Below are 23087 nucleotides of genomic sequence, written 5' to 3' on the forward strand. Positions count from 1 at the left end.
GGTTTTAAAGGTGGGGGGAGGGGTAACAGGGCTCAGAAAAAAATGGGAAAAACTACCACTGAAAGCAAACACCAAAGTGACTTCTACTAGAGATTCAATCAATCCACTTGTATTTCCTGATGGTGTCCCTAAAACCGTTGGCCAGTAGTTTTCAAAATGCCTTTTATAAAGTCCCTAGGGTTCAGTAAGTATCTGCCGAGTTCTTAGGGGACAGTACGGCATATATTTATTGAATTTGTTCTGTCCATTCCCAACTCAGCCTAGAGTTTATCTTCATGTTTTGTTAAATTGATTTACTGTGGCAATTCCATTGTGGCCTAGAGGGTTAAGGATCCGGCATTGTCCCTGCTGTGGCTCGGGTCGCTGCCATGGCGCGAGTTTGATCCCTGACCAGGGAACGTCTGCATAGGAGCATGGCCCCCCAAATTTTATGTGCTATGCTATGGCTTTTAAAAAGTGTGTTGTTCTAGAAACACTAGACTAGGAAACTAGACTCTGCCCCTGAGATCTGCTGAGATGAGAGCGGAATGTCTTGTACGGCAGCATCAGGATTAGGGGAATCAACCTTCCAGCACCTCACTTAGGATTTCAGAAATCCCTGCCTTACCTTGTGCTGACTTTAGGGAGGCTCTGAGGTGGGTGGTGCAGTCTCTCCTCTGACTGCGGCGGAAGCCGTGGCTAAACAGGCCCCCTTGCTCGCAGCCAGTCCCCAGGGGGAGCCCGGCCGATGGCGGCTGCGGGAGCCTGGGAAGCAGCGGATCACCTGAGCATCCTGTGAGCCTCGCCTCTTCCAGCGGGTCCAGTGGGCGCTGCGAGGAGGAGCCCAGGGCAGCGGTGAGTGAGCCGACTGCGTCCTTTCCTGTCTGTGCTGCCGTCTGTGCAGTGCCCATGCTGGTCCTGGGCCCCAGCACATGTGGCTTCTTAGTGTTTGCCCTGGACCTGAAGACCCGACCCAATCATAGACATTCTCATCCATTTTCGTTTGGGAAAATTGTCAGAAGAAAATACCACACTTGGGGGTCGATGTCTGGGTCTGCCGTGCGCTTCCAGAAAATTGGCCTGTAGTGAGTTAGTCCCGTAAAGACTCACTTGTGCTCAGGAGCCGCGGCACCGAGGGACCAAATGAACGCTGTCACCACGCCCTTGGTCCTTAGGTCCCCGGAGAAACGCAAGCTAAATGTACTCTGTTTCTATATCTGTTAATGTGCCTTTTTATCATTTTTGAAACGTGTTTTATCCTTCTTCTCCCTAAGTCGACTTTGCAGCAGGTCCACGCCAGTGTAGACAAAGTCAAGACTCCAGGTCAGCAGCTCTACAGCGAGTCAAGGACCAAATCCCCAAAGAAGCAGGTGACGGGGACCCGCACAGCTGGGCCTGGTGGTGAGTCAGCAGGGCACCCCACCCCCACCCCCAGGTGCCCTCGGTAAGAAGCCACCCCCCTGGGCTGCTGCTCTTCAGACGGACCTGCCCCGATAACAAAAGTAACGGTGATGATAACAGTAAGGGCAGCAGCAGACGCTCTTCTGGAAGCTGAGTGGTGTTAGAACATGGAGCTCCCTTCACGGCTCAGTGGTTAATGAACCCAACTAGGATCCATAAGTGTGCGGGTTTGATCCTTGGCCTCGCTCAGTGGGGTAAGGATCCGGCGTTGCCGTGGGCCTGGGGTGTAGGCCGCAGATGTGGCTCAGATCCCGCGTTGCTCTGGCTGGGGTGTAGGCCACAGGCGTGGCTCAGATCCCGCGTTGCTCTGGCTGGGGTATAGGCCGCAGACGTGGCTCAGATCCCGCGTTGCCCTGGCTGTGGTGTAGGCTGGTAGCTGTAGCTTCGACCGACTGACCCCTAGACGCTTCTGAAAATACCAACAAATTTCATAGGTTTCTCCCCCACATGAGTTGTCCCTTAACCAAAAGGCGTAATTTCAGGATGCATTTCAGATAATGAAAGGTGCTAGAATGTTAATTCCTTCCTGTCCCTTCAAACAAGTGGGAAGGTTTGTGGCCTCTGTTGAATGGAAAGCTTGGCTTTTGTCTTGATTACATATTTTTTTTCTCAAATAAAATTTCTCCTTTAAGGTCAAGAATAGAATAATAATAAGAGTAGCTGTATTTTCTGGGACCTGACACGATTTCCACAACACACAAATCCCACGGCTGCTCGTGTAGACACTGCCATGGAGAGCCCGTGGGACGCCCTCCAGATAGAGCCAGCCCTGCCCTTTAGTTATGGGTTTTTTCCTACCTTTGCAGAGGGGTTCCATGTTCTGTTTGCTTCTTTTGCTGTAGATGTCAGGGCACAGATAGAAATGACAACTTTTTTGGTCCCTGTAACCATCAGGTCTCCTCCTGGAAAGGATTTATCTTAAGTGTCCTTCTTGCCGTCTTATTATCCTATGTCCTGGCAGAGGAAATTGTTTGGGGAGATTTCCGTCCTAAATTTCTAGGTGTTTTGTCCCTCGTCTGATCCCTCAGTGCTCCTCGCTGCCACCTCACATTTGTGCCACAGTTTTGCGTCCTGAGCTCTGTAATCTCGTCTCAGGGTAGAAATTCCTTCCTAACCTTCTTCTTTATTCAATTTCTTTTCATCTGCCATTGGTCTGATGACACCATCGGTACTGTTGTTTTAAAGGCTGCGTATTTTACACACACACACACACACGTTGTATATACACACTCCGTCATTCAGCATCTTATAAAATTGAAGCTGTGCCTGCCTCTCTCTGCTTCCAGTGCTGTTTCAGAACCTGGAATTTCCTTACTGCTTAGATTTGACCAACACACATAGGATGTGACTTTGGGGGAGAAGGAAAATGTGTCACCATTTGGAATAACTTCAGGGAACTGAGCATCTTGATCTTATTAACATTTTAAGACCTCCACATTTAAAGAGCTAATTAAGAAAAATCCGTATTTACTGGAGAAATGAGACTGCAGCTAAAAGATAAAAATGTTCTAATTTAAATATTAGAAATTGAGCGGAGATACACACCAGTACTAAATTGTCTTTGTATACATCTCTTATTTAAAAAAATTTTTACTGTAGTCGATTTATAGTGTTCTCTCAATTTCTGCTGTACATCATAGTGGCCCAGTTACACATATATGTACATTTTTTCTCACAGTATCTTCTGTCATGTTCTATCACACGTGATTGGACAGAGTTCCCTGTGCTGTGCAGCAGGACCTCATTGCTTATCCATTCTGAATGTAATAGTTTGCATCTAATAACCCCAAACTCCCCGTCCATCCCACTCCCTCCCCCTTGGCAACCAGAAGTCTGTTCTCTATGTCCGTGAGTTTGTTTCTGTTCTGCAGATGGGTTCGTTTGTGCCATATTTTAGATTCCACATAGAAGTGATATCATATGGTATTTGTCTTTCTCCTTCTGACTTACTTCACTCAGTATGAGAATCTCTAGTTGCATCCAAATATGGCATTATTTTGTTCTTTTTTCATGGCTGAGTAGTATTCCATTGTGTATACGTACCACATCTTCTTAATCCATTCATCTGTCAGTGGATGTTTAGGTTGTTTCCATGTCCTGGCTGTTGTGAATAGTGCTGCAGTGAGCATATGGGTACATGTACCTTTTTGAATGAACATTTCATCTGGATATATGCCCAGAGTGGGGTTGCTAGATCATATGGTCATTCTATGTTTAGTTTTCTGAGGAACCTCCATACTACTTTCCATAGTGGTTCTTTCAATTTATATTCCCACCAGCAGTATAGGAGGGTTCCCTTTTCTGTACACCTGCTCCAGCACTTGTTATTTGTAGATTTAATTATAGCCGTTCTGACGTCTATGAGGTTCATTGCAGTTTTGATGTATGCGTATCTTATATACAAGATGCAAGAGACAGCAAGAATGTAAGGTTTTAAGTTTATATGTTTTAAAATTTTTAAGAAAATAACTAAGTAGGAGTTCTCTTCGTGGCTCAGCAGTTAGTAAACTCAACTAGGGTCCATGAGGTTGCAGGTTTGATCCCTGGCCTCTCTCAGTGGGTTAAGGATCTGGTGTTGCCATGAGCTGTGGTGTAGGTCGCAGACGCAGCTCAGATCTGGCGTGGCTGTGGTGTAGGCTGGCAGCCATAGCTCTGATTCGACCCCTAGCCTGGGAACCTCCATATGCCACGAGTATGGCCCTAAAAAGCAAAACAAACAAACAAACAAAAACCCCAAAAAAGAAAGAAAAAGTAAAGAACTAAGTAAACAGAAAAATATACCATGTTAATGGTTTGGATTACTCAATATTGCTAAGATGTTAATTCTCCCCAGTTTGATCAATACATTCAATGTAATCCCAATTAAGTGTTCATCAGGATTTTTTGCTGTTGTTGTAGACGTCATTAAGCTGAACCCTGAGCTTATGTGAAAAGACAGAGGAACTAGACTAGCCAAAACTGTTTTGAAAAATGAAAACAGTATTAGAGGACTCACGCCGCATGATTTCAAATTTATTAGGAAGTTGCAATGATTAAGACAATGATATCAGTGAAAAGATAGGTCAGCAGACAGATTAGAGAGTCCAAAAATAGACTTTCACAAACAACAGTCGGTTTTGACAGAGGTGCAAGGTCAAGGCAATGCACAAAGGACAAAGTTTCCAACAAATGATATTTGGTGACTAGACATCCATCATACGTAAGGAAATGAACATGAATGTCACATATTATACAAGAATCACTTCAAAATTTACCATAGACCTAAATGTAGAACTTAAAACTATGCGCTTACTAATAAATTTCACCAAGAAGGTGAAAGACCGGCACACTGAAAACTATAAGATGTTAATGAAAGAAATGGAAAAAGACAAAAATAAATACAAAGATATATCTTACAGGAATTAGCATTGTACCAATGTCCATGCTTCCCAAATCAGTATACAGATTCAGTGAAATCCCTGTCAAAGTCCCAATGGCGTTTTTTTCACAGAAATAGCACAAGCCATCCTAAAATATATATGGAACCACAAAAAGTTCTGAATAACCAGAATAATCTAGAGAGAGAATAAAACTGGAGGTATCATACTCCCAGATTTCAAACTACATTACAAAGCTACAGTAATCCAAACAGTATGGTACGGGCAAAATCACCAACACAGAGCAATGGACCAGAATAGAAAACCCAGAGATAAACCCGTGACTATGTGACCAGCTGATTTACAACAGAGGAGGTGAGAATACACAGAGGGGAAAAAACAGTCTCTTCAATAAGTGGTAATGGGAAAAGAATGAAATTAGAACATTTTCTCACACCATATTACAAAAACTCAAAATTGATGAAAGACCTAAAGGTAAGACCAAAACCCATAAAACTCCTGGAAGAAAACATAGGCAGAACACTCTCGGACATACATCATAGCAGTATTTTGTTTGGATCTGTCTCCTAAGACCAAGGAAACAAAAGCAAAAATAAACAAATGGGACCTGATCAAACTTAAAAGTTTTTCACAGCAAAAGAAACCATCCTTGAAATAAATCGGCAACCTACAAAATGGGAGGAGATGTTTGCAAGCCATATATCTAATGAGGGGTTCATGTCCAAAATATGTAAAGAGCTAATACAACTCAAGAACAGCAACAGCAACACCTGACTGTTCTCCAGAGAAGATACACAGATGTCCAGTAGGTACATGAAAAGGTGTTCAACATCCGACCACAGTGAAGAGTCACCTCACACCTGTCAGAAGGGCGGTCATCAAAAGGACAAGATCTAGTGAGTGTTGGCAAGGATGTGGAGAAGAGGGAACCCTCTTACACTGTTGGTGAGAATATAAGCTCAGGCAGCTACTGTGGAAAAAAGTATGGGCACTCCTCAAACAAATAAAAAGAAGACTGCCGTACGATCCAGCAGTCCCATTTATGAGTATTTACCTGAAGAAAATGGGAACGCCAACTGGAAAAGATTCAGCATTGTCCCCTGCAGAATCAGGTACAATAACTAAGGTATGGAAGCAACCTAAGTGTGCATCTATGGATGATGGATAAAGAAGTGGGCACGTACAAAGATCGGAATGCTATTCGGATCTGGCATTGCCTTGGCTGTGGTGTAGGCCGATTCGACCCCTAGCCTGGAAACCTCCATATGCCCTGGGTGCGGCCCAAGAAAAAAAAAAAGACAAAAATAAATTAACTAATTAAAAAAGAAAATCCTGCCCTGGACTCTTCCAAAGTGTCAAGATCTCGAAGGACAAGGGGAGACCGGGGGTGGGGTGGGGGGAGGCATTTGACCACTGAAGTCACGCCGAGACCCTGACAGGCTCTTGGACCAGAAAGGGGACATGTAGTGGGAAAAGGGGAAATCCAGATGACCTGCAGCTCGGGGTGTCACTGACTTCCTAGGGTCCTTCCTTCCACTCCGGTTGCATGAGCCGGGATGTGAGTAGAAGCCGGGTAAAGAGTGTGTGTGGGGGGGGCAGCTCTGGACCATTTTTGTAAGCCTGTGACTACGTCTTCAAGTCTAAGCTCTTTAAAAAGTAAAAGTAAAATTATGAGTGAAAGCTAAGCAGTCATTTTCCCACAATTCTCTGAAAATAGAGAAGGCTCTTCCAAGCAGCAAAAATAGCCTTTATTGATAATAACAATGGGGAGTTCCCCAGCAGCCCAGTGGGCTAAGGGTCTGGTGTTGTTACTGCAGTGGCTCAGATTCGATCTCTGCCCAAGGAACTTCCACATCCTGCAGGCAAGGCCACAATAACAGCAGCAGCAGCAGCAGTAGCTAATATTTCTCATTCACCCTGTCAACAGCAATTATGTAATTACTTCCTTGCGTTGCTTGAAAATGTAGCTGTTCCCTGAAACCTGCTTGGTCTCCATGACACAAGTCCCTCGCAGGCTGTCTCCTCTTTCTAGCCACGTCTCCTTTCCTGGCCCATATATGCTCCTCTGCCGAAAGTTCAAGTTCTTTAGCACTCCAGCCTGAGGGCTTTCTTCCTCTCTCTGTACCTCTGCTATCCAGTATGGTAGCCACTAGCCGCCTTTGGCAATTTAAATTCTAATTAATGAGAAATACAGAGAGTTTGAGGTTTCGTTTTTCAGTTGCTCTGACCACACATCGGTGCTTAGTCCCAGTGTGTGCTGTTGCCCAGCACGCCGGTCAGCCCAAGTCAAGGACAGCTCCGTCCTCGTAGGAGGGTCTGTTGGACACCAGTTGAGCGGAGGCAGTTCTGTGCACTTCCCATTGCAACACATAAGCACACGGTGTCTGTCACCCCCAGTGACACCCAGACCCGCCAGTTCAGGTAGTGACGTCGTAAAGATCCCAGTCAGCCTCTCACCTGTGGTTTTGTTCCCTGATGGTCTGTGCATGAAGCATTTGTTTCGCTCCCTTTTTAAAGAGATACAAATGTGATTATTCGTATTGTCGTTGTTCTATGTGGTATCTCTCCACATCAGTGCATTTAGATCTCAGTTTATTTTTATTTTTAAGAACATTTTTATGGCCCCACTTGTGGCATATGGAAGTTCCCAGGCAGGCCAGGGGGGCAAGTCCGAGCTGCTGCTGCCAACCTACGGCACAGCCACGGCAACTCTGGATCTGAACCGCATCTGCAACTTACACCACAGCTCACAGCAATACCAGATCCTTAACCCACTGATCGAGGCCAGGGATCAAACCCACATCGTCACAGAGACCACATCAGGTCCTTAACCTGCTGAGCCACAGAAGCAGCTCCTGAGCTCTTTTTTCATAGCTACATAATATTGACTGTCTGTATCCTAGAATACCCTGATCTAACTTTGCAGACCAAGTGTATGTTCTCGAGTAAATGGTGTTTTTAATCGCATATCCTTTCCTTCTCTGTCAGGTGAGCAGGAGGCCTTTTCTTCCTTCCAGACCTTGAAAAATGATCGCATGTGCACCGAGTCGTGTGAGGATTTGGAAACGGATCAACACAGCCCATCCTATCAGCAGATCAACTGTATTGATAGTGTTATCAGGTGTGAGGCACGAGTTTGGGTAACATGTTAGTTTTTCTGGAAGCATAGGTTGTCATTCTGGAGCCTTTCTATCATTTTTAAGGGCTGGCGTCTTGATTTTTCGCTAGAAATCGGTAGATACCTACTGCCTACAATGTACAGGAAAGGGGGCATTTCGGGGGTCCAGTTAGGGATGCAGAGAAGATGCCCCCTTCCTTCGAAGGAGCTGTGGTGTGGCTGAGAAGACGAGCCCGATGCTCGTAGAAATGAACAGTTGAGCATCAGTTCAAGACCCGCATGAGGGGGGTGTCACCACCCCGGGAGGCGGGCTGGGCTGGGCAGGGGGGACGTCACCCAAGAAGAAGGTGATGCTTCCCCAGACAGAAGTGGGGTGAGAAAAGCCAGACCAGGGGAGTGGCCAGTCCGGGGGCAGAGAGAGAACCGCGCGAGCAGAAGTTATGTCGCTTCAGGTTCCTGAAGAGCCACGACATGCCAGCTCTGAAGAGAAAGTGCAGGTCCTGTACAAACACAGCGTCCTCCTCCTCGGGAGAAGACGGACCAAACCCTGGAGCAGGCGAGGCCCCGGCGCAGCCAGGTGACGGCAGCACCCTTCGTAGTTAAATCAAGAGCCACCCTCTCTGTTCCTCTTTAATGGTTCGCCTTGAATTATTTCATTGTAATCACAGGCAATCCTCGTGTCTTCCTGCCTCTTTACGACCCATAGGCTTTAACTTGTCGGCTATGTCTGTCTGCAAACCTTTGGGGTCTTTGGTGTGAGTTTCCTGTTGGGAATTTTCCTTTTCACTGTGAGTTGCTCTTGCATCAGCAGCTGCTTCTCGGATCCCAGCCACGCCTGCATCAGGAGTGCCAGCCACCGGGTGGTCCACAGACGCCATAGGAGGGGCTCCAGGGCCCGTGGGCACCACAGCTCTGGACCTGGACGTGAGCCAGAGCAGTGACTGCAGCACCATTGTCCACATCCTGCCACCAGAGTCAGGTACCAGGCCTCCTTTACTTGAAAATATACTCAGAGTTCCTGCTGTGGCCCAGCAGGGTAAGAACCTGACTGCAGCGGCTTGGGTCTCCATGGAGGTGAGGGTTCCGGCGCTGGCCTGATGCAGTGGCTTAAAAGATCTCGTGTTCCACGGCCGTGGCGTCAGTCACAGCTGCAGCTCAGATTCAGTCCCTGGCCCAGGAACTTCCAAATGCGTGGGTACAGCCACAAAAAAGAAAAGAAAATATACTCAGTGGGAAATACACCCTTGTGAGAAGACAAGTCGAGTCATGACTTCTCAATCCTAAGCATCTTTTTTCTTTCTTTAAGTCAGGTCAGGTGTTGCTGGGAATGTCGTCACGTTTATATTGGTCACATATTCGGGACTATATTTCTTAGTTATGTCATTTGCCAGTGAATTCTTTGGACACACATGAAGCACAGGTGGTTCCTGACCCGCAGTGGGAAGTACTCAGTGAGCACGAGCTGTTCTTAGTCGGGGGTTGAGGGCATCGCCATGGTCACTTGGCGGCTGACCTTGACGAAGGTTTCAAACTTGGGCTATACTTGTGACTGCGCATCTCACATGCATGTTCAAGTTTTGTCTGATAACAATGAGGGGAGCATATTTGAAACTCGCTTGCTTTTTTGCTTTTTAATTTTATTTTTATTTATTTTTTATGTTTTGCTTTTTCGGGCCGCACCCTCTGCATATGGAGGTTCCCAGGCTAGGGGAATAGGAGCTATGGCTGCTGGCCTACACCACAGCCACAGCAACACAGGCTCCAAGCTGTGTCTGCGACCTACACCGCAGCTCACGGCCCCGCCGGATCCTTAACCACTGAGGGAGGCCAGGGATCGAACCCGCAACCTCATGGTTCCTCGTCGGGTTCGTTTCTACTGAGCCACGACGGAAACTCCAGAAACTCACTTTCTTTAACAACATGATGACTCAGGAAATTATTCCGAGGTCTTCATTCCTTTTTACTGTCACCTGTCTTTTTGGCTTTTGCATTATTCATAAGGATTTGGTAGGTAAAGAAATGGTGGGAAACATGTCAAATCAGGTTTTTGGATTATGTCTAATTTATCTTTGCCAGTCTTCAGTGGCCTCTAGGTAAACACTGCATGGAGCTGTCACGCTGGACCCCTCCCTGCTCTTAGTTCGTCATATAAATCAACTGAGTTAATCCTCACAATGCCCTCTGAGATGGAGAGTTCACATATATCATCAGGTGGGCCCTGGATTGGTGGGAAAGGCCAGAGGCACAACTGCTGTGGGATTAGATTCTGTTGCTGATTAGCCTCAGGTAGAGGCTTATCGAGCCAGTCCCTCGGGACCAGAGCAGATGCGTATTTTGTAGGCACCTGTCCTAAGTGGCGTGGATCCCTCCGTGCACATGAGGCTGTCAGTGACACAGCCCATGCAGGGTCGTGGCTCGCCTAACATGGAAAAAGCTCTTTTTCTGACTGTGCCACTGTGCTTGATGTGCCCTGGTCTTATGTTACTCTTTTGAAAGAATTTACACTGAAATCTTTATGCTTTCATTTAAGGAATAAGGGATGTTGCCTGATTCTCATTCCTCCTGATCTCAAACCAGTCCCAGCATCTGCACATCCACGTCTTTATTCTAAGGAGAAAACACAGAATCAGAGCCCAGGTGTTCTGGAATGGCACCTGTCTTTGCGTTCCAAGAACCCCATGTTCCTAGAGTTTACACCCTGTTCTAATAGTGAGTCGAGTCTGAGCACCATGACTGCAAATGCATTTCCCTGCAAGCTACTACTTGCCTTTTCTGTATGGGACAGTCAAGGCACAGACAGGTTAAGTAGCAGCTTGCGCAGAGTCACACAGCAAACAGATGATGGGAGAGATGCTAAACTGACAGTTAGTCTCCAGAAACCATTCCCGTTACAGGTATGTTTGAATCTCTAGCAGGATCAGTGGAGTATGAGATACAAAGATTCGCTAAAAAGCCAAGAGATCAATTAGAATGTCATTTAAAAAAATACTCAAATAATCCAAAAGAAGGACAGGAAAGGGAGAATGGAGCAACAGCAGCAGCAACAACAGCAAAACAGGGAACCTGTCAAACCAATAAAAGAATATCTCTAAAGCCAACTAAAACTATAATGACATAAAATGGACTAAACATTCCAATTAGGAGGCAGAAGTTGTCAGAACATATAAATAAATCAAGACCCAACTATGTGTCTACAAAGCACAGTTTAAATATAAACTCATAAATGGATTGAGAATAATTAGATGTGGAAAGGTGTATAATCTGAACCACACACCTAAGAAGGCTGAGTGTCTGTGTAAACAATAGGTTTCGAGACAGTCTCTGGAGTTCTCAGTGTGGCTCAGTGGGTTAAGGACCTGACTAGTATCCATGAGGATGTGGCTCCAATCCCTGGCCTCCCTCAGTGAGTTAAGGATCTGGCTTTGGCATGAGCGGCGGCAGAGGTCGCAGATGCAGCTCAGACCCAGTGTATAAAACCCATTGTGGTTTTATAGTAAGTCTTGAAATCAGGTGGTGTAGATTCTCCAGCAGTGCTCTTTTTCAAGATTGCTTTCAGGAGTTCCGGTCGTAGCTCCACAGAAACAAATCTGACGAGCATCCATGAGGACGCAGGTTCGATCCCTGGCCTCGCTCATTGGGTTAAGGATCCGGCGTTGCCATGAGCTCTGGTGTAGGTCGCACATGCACGGCTCGGATCTGGCATGGCTGTGGCTGTGGTGTAGACCAGCAGCTACAGCTCCGATTCGACCCCTAGCCTGGGAACCTCCATATGCTGCAGGCGTGGCCCTAAAAAGACAAAATAATAATAATAATAATAAATACGGAGTCCTGCAGTCCATGAACCTGCTGTATCTGTTCATCGATTTAGACAGTCTTAAATCTCTCACAGTAAATATCTGACAGTTTTCAGCATGCAGATCTGACGTATCTCCCGTCAAGTGTTAACTTTGAGTATCTCATATCATATCATAGGATTGTTTTACTGTCAGTTTCTAATTGTTTGTTTCTACCACATAGAAATAGAATTGACTTTCATATGTTAATATTTTATTCTATAGCCTCGCTAAACTCACTTATTAGTTCTAATAACTTGTTGTAGATTCCATAGGGTTTTCTACATGTATGATCATATCTATGGAAGTAAGTTTTACTTCATCTTTTTGATCTGTTTTTCTTATTGCACTGGCTAGAACCTGTGATAAACGTTGAATAAAAGTTTCTAGAATAACTATTCTTATGTTTTTCCTGATCTCGGAGGGAAGACACTAGTTATGTTAGTTCTAGGTTTTTCATAGATGCATTTTTAAAAGTTTTTAAAAAGACTTTTTTGGGGGGCCGCACCTGAGGCATATGGAAGTTCCCAGGCCAGGGATCCACAAGAAGCTGCAGCTGCCAGCCTAGGCCACAGCCACAGCAATGCCAGGTCCTTAATCCATTGATCGAGGCCAGGGACTGAACCTGCATCCCCATGGGTACTAGTCAGATTGATTTACACTGAGCCACGGCAGGAATTTGTAGATGTGTTTTATTCAACTGAGTACATTTCCTTCTGTTCCTGATTTTCCACAAATCTTTAAATTCAGAAATGGATGCTAGATTTTGTCACATCTCTCTGTATTTACTGAGGCAATCATACTATTTTTCTTCTTTTTTTTTTTTTTTTTTGGTCTTTTGTCTTTTGTCTTTTTAGGGCCGCACCTGTGGCATATGGAGGTTCCCAGGCTAGGGGTCGAATCATAGCTACAGCTGCCAGCCTACACCACAGCCACAGCAACGCAGGATCCGAGCCATGTCTATAGCTACACCACACCTCACTGCAATGCCACATCCTTAACCCACTGAGCGAGGTCAGAGATTGAACCTGCGTCCTCAAGGATCCTAGGCAAGTTTGTTACCACTGAGCCAGGACGGCCACTCCAGTAGCTGTTGTCTTTGAAAGAGATGTATCCCTTTAAGCTCTTCCAGTGCTTTTCGTTCCCTTCATTTGCTGTCATTCTCCTTTTGCCCGAGAGTATAATTTCTTGTCTCTTGTAGTACCAGTCCAGGAGTGACCAATTCTTTGCATTTTCGAATGTCTGAAAATGTCTATCTTTCACCTCCGTGTTTTAAAGATCTTTCAGCAGAGCGTATAATTCTAGTTGACAGTTTTTATCTTCCAGGACCTTAAAGATGCTGCTTCACTGTCTCCTCATTTGCCTTGTTGTTGACGAGATCTGCTGTCGTTCATAACGTGTGCACGGCTTCCCTCGAGCTGCTTCTGAGCGTTTCTCTGTCACTGATTCCAGCACCTTGGTTGTGGTGTTTCCACGATGTACTGTTCTTTACAGTTTTTGTGCTTAGAGTTCATTGAGCTTCTTGAATTTGTGGGTGTGCAGTGTTCAACAAATTGAAAACATTTCTTTCCCTATTTTCAAGATATTTTTCCTGCTTCCTCTTCTTCTGGGACTCCAATTGTATGTTTTTAGGCCACTTGAAATTATCTCACGGTCCAATGATGCTCTGGTTATTTAAGTCTGTTTTCATAGTTTTAGGTCTTGTTTCATTTTGGGACAGTCTCTATTGCTTTGTCTTCAAGTTCACTCGTATTTTCTAGTGCCATATATAATCTGTTATTATTTCCATTTAGTGTATTTTCCATCTCACATATTATAGTTTTCATTTCCACAAGTTCTGTTTGGGTTTTTTTTTAAATATGTCTTCCATGTCTCCACAGAGCATGTTGAATCTTCCCTGTGTCTGTATGGAATACAGTATAGTAACCCTTAATGGCCCCATCTGCGAATTCTAACATCTCTGCCAGCCCAGGGTTGCTTGGTTAATTTTCCTCCTTGTCGTGGGTGGTATTTTCCAGCTTCTTTGACTACTAGATACTGTGAATGGGCACCGAATAGCTCTGCCTTCCTGGAAACACGGCTGGGCTGCATTCTGGGACCCGCTAAGCTGTGCCATGGAAAGAGACTGGTCTTTTCAGGCTTTGCTTTTACACTTTGTCGGGACCAGAGCAGTGGACAGTAGGCTGAATTCTTCTCTGCCGCTGGGGAGAGTGATCTGCCAGGGCCCGCCTTGCTGCTCAGAAACCTCAGGGCTCCACGTGTCTTCTGTCCCTCAGGTGTCACTCTCCTGTGCTGCCTGCTGTTCACTGTCTCGAAACGTGCTTTCATGTGTTTGTCATGGAGTGGGGACCAGCCCAGCCACACCACCTCAGCACCAGTCGGCAGGGGAGAGGCAGGATAAAATCTTTTGTACCTGGAAGAAGTGACATTTTAGAAGCAGCTCACATCTATCTGTAAATGCTTACTTTGGCAAACAGTGGACTATACCCAGAGTGGGATCCTGTGCGAGGTACAGGGAGGGATATTGTCAGATGAAAAACCACGTGCAGGCCAGTCTACAAGACGATACGCCTTTCGGGTCAAAAGTGGGGGTGTGAGGAACAAGAATCGACCTTCATTCTTATTTATAGATACGTCAAGAAAGTAGACATCCTGCTGCGGAGTGCTGGGAACTCTGTCTGGTCACTTATGAAGGAGCAGGATAAAGGGAGAAAAAAGCATGTGTACACGTATATGTGACTGGGTCCCCTTGCTGCCCAGTAGAAAAAATAATAATGTATTGGGGACATAAAAAAATAATAATAAAAAAAGAAAGTAGATAAAATAAGAGAATAAAAGAAATGGATTTCTGTGGGGAGAATAAACGAGCACTAGGCAGACAGTGGGCAGAGATGGGACAAAATCTACTGTCTTTCTGATACAGGTTGGTTTTTCAACCATACGGATACATGTCATATAAAAAACTGCAAAGATAAATTTTTGAAGAATCCAGGGAGATAGAAAAATATTTACAACAGGAGTACCTGTCGTGGCTCAGTGGTTAACAAATCCGACTAGAACTTACGGGATTGCCGGTTCGAGCCCTGGCCTTGCTCAGTGGGCTAAGGATCCGACGTTGCCATGAGCTGTGGTGTAGGTCGCAGACGCGGCTCGGATCCCACTTTGCTGTGGCTCTGGCATAGGCCAGTGGCTACAGCTCCGATTCAACCCCTAGCCTGGGGACCTCCATATGCCCCAAGTGAGGCCCTAGAAAGACAGAAAAAGAAAACTGTTTACAACAAATACAAGGTTTAAATACATAAGTTTGCACATTGAGTATTAAAACTCTGTTAAATGTATGCACAGTTCTGGAAAACGTGTATTCAGGTGGACAGGAAGTATAAAGGCAGAAAATTAAAAACGTATTTGCTAGGTTGATGAAGGTTTTATGTTCCAGCTGTTGTAATGATTGTAAAACTTACTGAAAGGCAGTTAAATTCGTGAAGATAAGTGAATGCGTAATGGTGGTAGGTGTTAAATCTGTCTTCTTCCACTTGAGCAGAATTGACTGCAGCAGTGGATGGAACCCCAGCCTGTGAGCCCTGGACCCTTAACAGACACCCGGCTCCACTGCTCCCAGAAGACTTTAAACACAGAGGCCTCACAGAGGCTGTCCCGTCGGCCCACATGCAGAAGGAAGAGCAGAGTTACGTGGATAAATTCCGGGAAAAGGTTCCGTCATCACCCTACAGCCTCTGTCTTCAGCAGGAAAACGGAGGCAAAACGAAATATGCACATGGGCAAGGTAGTTAGTTTTTTAAAAATATATTCCATTTATCAACAGAGTCATCGAATTTACAAATCATGGGTGAGGACTGGGCGGAGGGACCTGCAGGAGTTTTGCTTGGTAGCAGCTGACTGAGAGCTGCTGCAGTAAGTTTACACCGGCCATTCCCTCTCGGGGCTCTTTCTTAGATCCTGGATCTGAGGCGCTCGTTTTGTAGGAAACTGATTGAGAGATGCCGAAATAAGTTTATTTTGTAGCAACAGCTTGTATCCAGGATCTCGTGCATCTTTTTAGAGTGACTTTTTGTCATCCGTGTCGTAGTCACAGTTACCGTTGGCAAATGTGTAATCCACCTGTAATTACCCACCAGTGGCCTCCTTCTCTTCTGTTCTGGGCTCATTTTTCAGAACAAGCCTCTGTCGTTCTACTTTCAGGAGATCCTGCTCCCCCTCCGACCCGATCCGCTGGTTGCAAGAAGCGGAAGCCCAGGCGAAAGAAGCTGCTCTTGCTGTCGGACAGCAAGGGCGCTGAGGACAGCATCTGTCCCCCGCTCCGCCCAGAGGTCCAGGCTGGACAGCCCTGGTGCCCTGCCTCTGCCTCCTCTCCCCAGGCCTCTGGCCTGTCACTCGCAGCTGCAGTAATGGTTCCCAGCCCGGCCCCTTACATGTTTCCAGCTCTTTCCCTCCCAGCCGTGACCTCCGTGGGGGGAGAAGGCGCAGCCTCGGGCCCTGCGCCGCCCGGCCCGCCTGAGCCGCCTGTCCCCCGTGGCTCGTGGTCCTTGCCTGCTCTCCCCTCTGCTTGCTTAGACCCTTTTATGAACCTTTTCCTGCATGACCCTCCCGTCTGTGCTCTCTTGTCACCATCCTTCGCCTCGTATCCGTTCTTGGGAGCACCAGGCACCTCTGAACTACCTCCCTCGGTCTCAGCACTGGCTGCAGACCTGGATGCCGCCTCTTCCTTCATCAGCGAAAGGCCTGGTGAGGAGAAGTGGGGGGCACAGAGTGAAGCGCATCCCCTCGGTCTCTCAGGGGCCAGCTCCCCGCTACAGCTCAGCCTCCTGCCGGGGGACAGGCCCAGATCCGGGGAAGCGTCAGGTCCCGTGAGAACTAATGTTTGCCCGGAAGCCGAGCGTGTAAGTGGTGCTGACTTTGCACACACGGGGGAGAAAATATGTGTGTGTCCTTGTATTAAAATTGAGGTTTGGGCCCTGGGGCTCAACCCGGGTGGCCCGGGTGGGAAGCCTGCACCGCAGCCAAGGTCGAGACTTGGTCCTGCTAAAACGTCCTTCTGACTCTGCGTGAAAAGCTGAAGTCAAAGGGCCGCTGCGTCCTGAGTTCTTAGAGACTTGGTGAGGTCCTCCCCGGAGGGCTGTCTGCAGATCTTTGTGAGCTGGGTCTTTCCCCCCCTGCCCCCATCCCGCTTTAAAGCTTGATAGCCAGGTATTAAACCCAAGTGCTTATTGCCTCTAAAAAAAATTTTTTTTTTTTTTTTTTTGCTTTTTAGGGCCTCACCCGCGGCATATGGAGGTTCCCAGTCTAGAGGTCGAATTGGAGCTGTAGCCACCAGTCTATGCCAGAGCCGCAGCAACGCAGAATAGAAGCTGCATCTGCGACCTACACCACAGCTCACGGCAACACTGGATTCTTTTTTTTTTTTTGTCTTTTTTTTTTGTTGTTGTTGTTGTTGTTGTTGTTGTTGCTATTTCTTGGGCCGCTCCCTCGGCATATGGAGGTTCCTAGGCTAGGGGTTGAATCGGAGTTGTAGTCACCGGCCTACGCCAGAGCCACAGCAACGCAGGATCCGAGCTGCGTCTGCAACCTACACCACAGCTCACGGCAACACTGGATTCTTAACCCACTGAGCAAGGCCAGGGATTGAACCCGTAACCTCATGGTTCTGGTCGGATTCGTTTCCACTGCACCACAATGGGAACTCCTGCCTATAAAATGTATTCTCTTCCTTATCAGTGGGGTTATGAGCTAGTCAGGACCAAGCCCTACTGACAAGACATGAATTTAGCAATTTTGCTTTTCCACCTGGAATTGTAGGACCTCAGGTGTGCATGACTTTTTGTCATGACTTTTCAGTGAAGTAGCCGTTTACGGTTTTACGCTCATACATGTCATTTTTTTTAAATGAAGACTTTTGACTCACTTTCCTTTGACTTATCTCTTGACCTTAAAAGGCGTTCTCAGATTTATCTGTCAGGTTAAGCGTTAGGCTAAGGCTTCCCTCTGGTGAGGGTTAGGATCCACGACAAGTGTGAGTATTTACCCGGAGGTTTTCTGCAGCCTTCCCTTCAAAGTATAATAATGGTCTTTAGCAAAAGTGCCCAGAGTCTGATGATCCAGATCAAGAAAATATGCTCAGTTTTGAAAGCCCAACATTAGGACACTTGCTGGAAACCTAATGCGAAGCCTGAGCTGTGGAACCAGACTTGGCTTCCAATCCCTGCTCTGTCTCTTGGGACGTGGCTTCGTTTAGGCAAGTTGTTTAACCTGTCTTTTTTCTTTTTCTCTCTCTCTCTGTTTTTTGTTTTTGGTTTTTTTTTTTTTTGTTTTTTTTTGCCTTTTAGGGCCACACCCACAACATATGGAGGTTCCCAGGCTAGGGGTCAAATTGGAGCTACAGCTGCCAGCCTACACCACAGCCCACGGCAACACTGAATCCTTAACCCACTGAGCGAGGCCAGGGACCGCACCCTCATCCTCATGGAAACTAGTCCGATTTGTTTCCACTGCGCCACCACGGGAACGCCCTGCCTTTGTTTTCTTTGAAAAGTGGTGAGGCTAAGACTGCATAGCTCTTTCCGAGAATTAAGTAGTGTTCCACAGCCTTCCTCCCCTTGTGGCCTAAGCTCAGGATAGCGGGAATGTTGTCTTGTTCACTCTTCTAGTACAAGCCTTTGGGACAGTTCGTAGAACTTATAAAATGTTCAATGTGTGTGTTCTGAATGACAAAAAATAATGATAAAGCACACCAGCTGTGGTGCCTGGGGTGTAGTGAGTGCTCAAAAGATGGAAGTATCTTTAACACTGGATCCAGAAGAACTTCGAGCACGTTCTTGGGCAGAGGCTGAAAATGTTTTACTTCTCAGTTGCATGCGTGCTTCTTTCCCTGTGACTTTGAAGGCCTGCCGGTCATCTTACGATGCCATGCTCGCGGTGCTCAGGTCTTGTCTTGTGTCCTTGCTTTCTCGCAGTGTGTTGGTGGCCCCAGCGGGAATAAGAACAGCTATTTTACTGCCAGTGACCTGCCCACAGTATCACTCCACAAGACGTCGCCACCGGAAACTGGTTCTGCAGCCACAGGTAGTGGATCAAAACGACACATTCCTCACACCCTGTTGTCAGGAGGTTACTGTGTAACAGGCTGTCGGGTTCGGGCCCTGGCGTAGAAGTGTGTTTTTGCTTTTTGTTAGCTAAATTCACCAAATTTAGGTATGCAAAACAAGACTTCTGGCAAATGTGTGCCCTAATGTCACCACCACAGCCCCCATCCAGGACACTCCCGTGACCTAGAAACGTCCTCTGACCCTTTGTGGCCCGTCTCCTGCCCTGACCCTCCAGCTCCTCACCAGCACTGATGTGCTGTGTGCCACTTGAACGCTGCTCCTTCCGTCACTTCATGTAGACTAAATCCTCCGGGAGGCAGACCTCCGTGCCGGCGTTCTCTGAGTGAGCAGAAGGCTGCTGCGAGTCACCATCTCCGTGTGTTTTGTAATTTGTTCCTTTTTCTTGCCAAGAGGAATATGCTGTGTGGATAGCGATCCACCAGGTGATAGCAGGTTATTCAGTTGTTTCCAGTTGGGGCTCTTCGGAATGATGCTGCTGTGGAGACATGGCTTGGGATTCTTTTGTGGGGTGGACGTGTGTTTTCATTTTTCTTGGGTAATACCGAGGGATGAGATTGCTAGGTCACAAGGTAAGTATAAAGTTAACTTTATAAGAAACTGCCAAACTGTCTTCCAAAGTGGCTGTACCGTTGGCATTCCAGTTAGCTGCCTATGAGAGCGCCAGTCTGCAGCGCGTCCTGGCCAGCGGTGGGTATCGCCCATCATTTACATGTTAGCCCTTCCAGCGGATGTGGTGATACCTCCTGTGGTTTTAATCTCATTGGACTGTTGGTTGACAGTGTGGACGGCCTTCCTGTGGACTGACTTGCCATCCGTGTGTGTTCCTATCTCTTGCCCATTTTTGGTGGGTGGTTGTCAGTTGCTGATTGAGTAGTGAGGGTTCTGTGCTCTGGAGACAAGTCTGTTAGCAAATACTTGTTTCGCAAAAATGGCCTCCTTGTGCGTGGTTTGCCTTTTTATTTTATCTTCTGTTTTTAATCTTCATTTGGAAGAGCATTTTTAAATTTTAATGAACTTCATTTTATCAGTGTTTTTTCTTTTATAGGTTTTGCTTTTTGTGTCCTTTTTAAAGAAGTACTTGCCTGACTAGAAGTCACTAAGATGGTCTCCTGCTTTCTCTTGGAAATTATAGAGGTTAAGCTTTTATAGCTTAAGTCGGCGATCCATTCTTAGCTCACTTTTACATATAGTGTGAGCTCACTTCCTCTCATGGACACAACTATTGGCAGAACAAAAATTACAACTGTTGGCAGAACATCTCTCAATGAAAAAGACCAGAACCGACCACAAAAGATCTTCTACAACTAAAGATGGGAAGATGGAACCGCAAGACCGTTGGAGATGAGGAGCCCCGGAACAGTCAGGGCCCATGTCCCGGGGCGGGGGGTTACCCACAAACAGAGGCTCTCCCCAAGGAGCAGGGGGCTCTGAGCCCCACATCGGGCTTCCCAGCCTGAGGGTTCTGCTCCAGGAAGATCAGCCCCCGGAACACTTGGCGTTGAAGGCCAGCAGTGCTTATTTTCAGGAGAGCCAGAGGGCTGTGGCAAACAGAGACCCCACTCTTAAAAGGCACCCACAAGGCCTCACACACTCCAGGACCCAGAGCAGAAGCAGTCATTTGAAAGGAGCCCGGTCAGACCCCCCTGCTGATCTTGGAGAGTCTCTCAGAGACGCAGGGGGCAGTTAATTGGAGCTCACCCTCAGGGACAGAGACACCTGTGGTGACCATCCCGGGGAGCTCGTTCTTCTACCCGGTGGATGCTGTTGCTGGTAAAGGCCATTTTGGAATCCTCCCTTCAGCTTATTATCGGTCTCAGGACCCAGCCAGTAGGCACCAGTTCTGGGACACCTCAGGCCAAGCAACTAAGTGGCCAGGGACACAGCCTCACCCACCAGCAGACAGGCTGCCTTAAGACCCCCTGAGGCCACACCTTCCTCTGGACACAGCCTTGCCCACCAGAAGGCCAAGGATCAGGCCCCACGCACCACTGCGCCAGCAGGAAATGTGGAACACCCAGGACTGTGCAAACAGAGACTGGAACCCAGCTCCTTCCACCACCAGTAGGCAAACACAAACCCCATCCCTGCAGCCTGTGGACCTAGCTCACCCAGCGGCAGGCCAGCACAAGCTTCAAGACACACCAGACCCTGCATCCAGCTGTGTCAGGTACCAGTCCCATCCACCAGCAGTCTGACAGCAGCTCTGGGACCCCTGAGCTCTGCAGCCAGAACCTGGGACCCATCTTTGCCCACTGGTGGGCTGACACTGGTACCAGGACCTGGCTTCACCCACTGGTGGGCAGATATCAGCCCCAGGATCTCCTGGACCCTGACTCTGCCTGTGAGCCAGCACTGGCTCTGCCCACCCCTCAGCACCTGCTGGGGTTTTCTAGCCAGGTGCCTTGTGATTCTGGCAACCTCTGCAAAAGCCAAGGCCTGGCAGCCAACCAGAAGGGGAGCCAGCCAAGCCTACCAGACCACCTGCAGTAGTCAGCCTGCCACAACAGAAGGATCCCAGCAGCCCCCAGAAGAGGAACCCCTAAAGCATATAGCTCTAGTGACCAGAGGGGAGTAGGCCCCTCAGACACATGGGATGTCTCCTCCAGAAGGCCACCCCTCCAAGGCCAGGACGTGTAACCAACCTACCAGAAACGTAGAAGTAAAAAACAGCAAGTTAGGCAACATGAGGTGACAGAGGAACGTGTTCCAAACGAAGAAACAAAATGAAATCCCAGAAGAAAAACTAAGTGAAATGAGATCGTCTACTCAAGAAAGAGTTCAAGGTGATTGTAAAGAGGAGCCCAGACCTTGGAAGAAGACTGAGTGAATGGAGAGAGAAGTTAGAAGCTGTTAATAGAGAGGGAGTATGAAGCAGGCCCAAACAGAGGTGAAGAAGACAGCGAGTGCAGGGAAGGAGCATGCTGACGGGATCATCAGTAGCCTAAGTGACACAGAGGCTCGGACCGGGAGCTGGAAGACACCGGCGACTCTCGCTGAAGGGGACAGAAGAAAAGAATCAAAGCACGTGAGGCCCACTGGAGATGCCTCGGGGACAACGTCAAACACACCACCATTCATATCATATGGGTTCCAGAAAGAAAAGGGGAGGAAGGTGGCAGAGAACATGTTAGAAGGTGCAATCACTGAAAATATCCCTGACCTGGGAAAGGAGGCACATCCCAGTCCAGGATGCACAGAGAGTGCCAAACAGGATCAGCCCAGAGAGGACCGAGGCACCCTGCAGTTAAAGTGGCAAAAATGAAAGCTAAACAGAGAATATAAAGTCACAATGGCCAAGAACTTCATGGGGGAAGACACTGGACATACAAGTCCATGAACCTAAAAGAACACCTGGTTACCTCAATGCAAAAAGACTTTCTTCTCCAAAACACATTATATCAAAACTGTTAAAAGTCAATGACAAAGAATTGTAAAGGCAGCTGAGAGAAAAAAGATGGTGACCTACAAAGGAACTCCCATTAGGCTTCCAGCAGAAACTCTCTAGGCCAAGAGAGAGTGGAATGACATTGTCAAAATACTGAGAGACAGAACCTGTCAGCCAAGAATATCCAGCAAAGTGACCCTTCAGGTACGAAAGAGAAATAGAGGCTTTCCCAAACCAAAGCTGGAAAGTTTATCATCCTTAGACCTGCCTTAAGAGAAATGCTCAAAGGAGCTCTTCCAGCTGAAAAAGCAAAAGTACACAAAACTTTGAGTAAGGTATTGATAGAGTCAGAAAATTGCAACTCAGAATAAGTTTTAAAACACATTATTACAGCATAACATTTAAAAGGAAGGAAAGCAGTGAAAAAAAGTATACCTACCTCAGTTTGGTAACAAACTCACAGTGTTAAAAGGGATAATTTGAGACAACTAAAAGGGGAAGAGGAAAAGGATGGAACCTGTGTAGGTAAATGAGGATAAGATGCTGTCAGCATAAAAAGCACTACTTTATCTATAAGATGTTGTATATAAACACATCTCATGGTAACCACAGGTATAAATCTAGAAACAGGAAATACGAAAAAGAGGCTCAGTGGAAACAAATCTGACGAGCACTTATGAGGATGCAGGTTCAATCCTTGGCCTCACTCGGTGGGTTAAGGATCTGACATGGCCATGAGCTGTGGTGTCGGTTGCAGACACGACTCGGATCTGGCATTGCTGCGGCTGTGGTGTAAGCCAACAACTATAACTC

The 23087-nt window shown here is 47.0% G+C and overlaps 1 protein-coding gene across 6 annotated transcripts in view; it reads left to right on the forward strand.

The window, feature by feature from the left end:
* Positions 1-23087, forward strand: part of PER3 (period circadian regulator 3) — a 60484-nt gene that overhangs the window by 22943 nt on the left and 14454 nt on the right. For 2 of the 6 annotated variants that reach the window (XM_084962684.1, XM_021095271.2), the window contains exons 11-18: positions 703-834; positions 1254-1380; positions 7806-7938; positions 8388-8512; positions 8744-8914; positions 15310-15552; positions 15969-16666; positions 18737-18845. In XM_084962684.1, coding sequence (XP_084818810.1) covers positions 703-834; positions 1254-1380; positions 7806-7938; positions 8388-8512; positions 8744-8914; positions 15310-15552; positions 15969-16666; positions 18737-18845 — 1738 coding nt within the window. Of the gene's footprint in view, positions 1-702; positions 835-1253; positions 1381-7805; positions 7939-8387; positions 8513-8743; positions 8915-15309; positions 15553-15968; positions 16667-18736; positions 18846-19934; positions 22479-23087 lie in introns of all 6 variants that reach the window. The other 4 variants (XM_021095272.2, XM_084962685.1, XR_014806987.1 and 1 more) reach the window with 3 other exon arrangements.

This window comes from Sus scrofa, chromosome 6, assembly GCF_054392235.1.
Source record: "Sus scrofa isolate SSC_HxYL_T2T_F1_AM1 chromosome 6, Sscrofa_HxYL_maternal_Yorkshire_Landrace_v2.0, whole genome shotgun sequence".
Taxonomy (NCBI): domain Eukaryota; kingdom Metazoa; phylum Chordata; class Mammalia; order Artiodactyla; family Suidae; genus Sus; species Sus scrofa.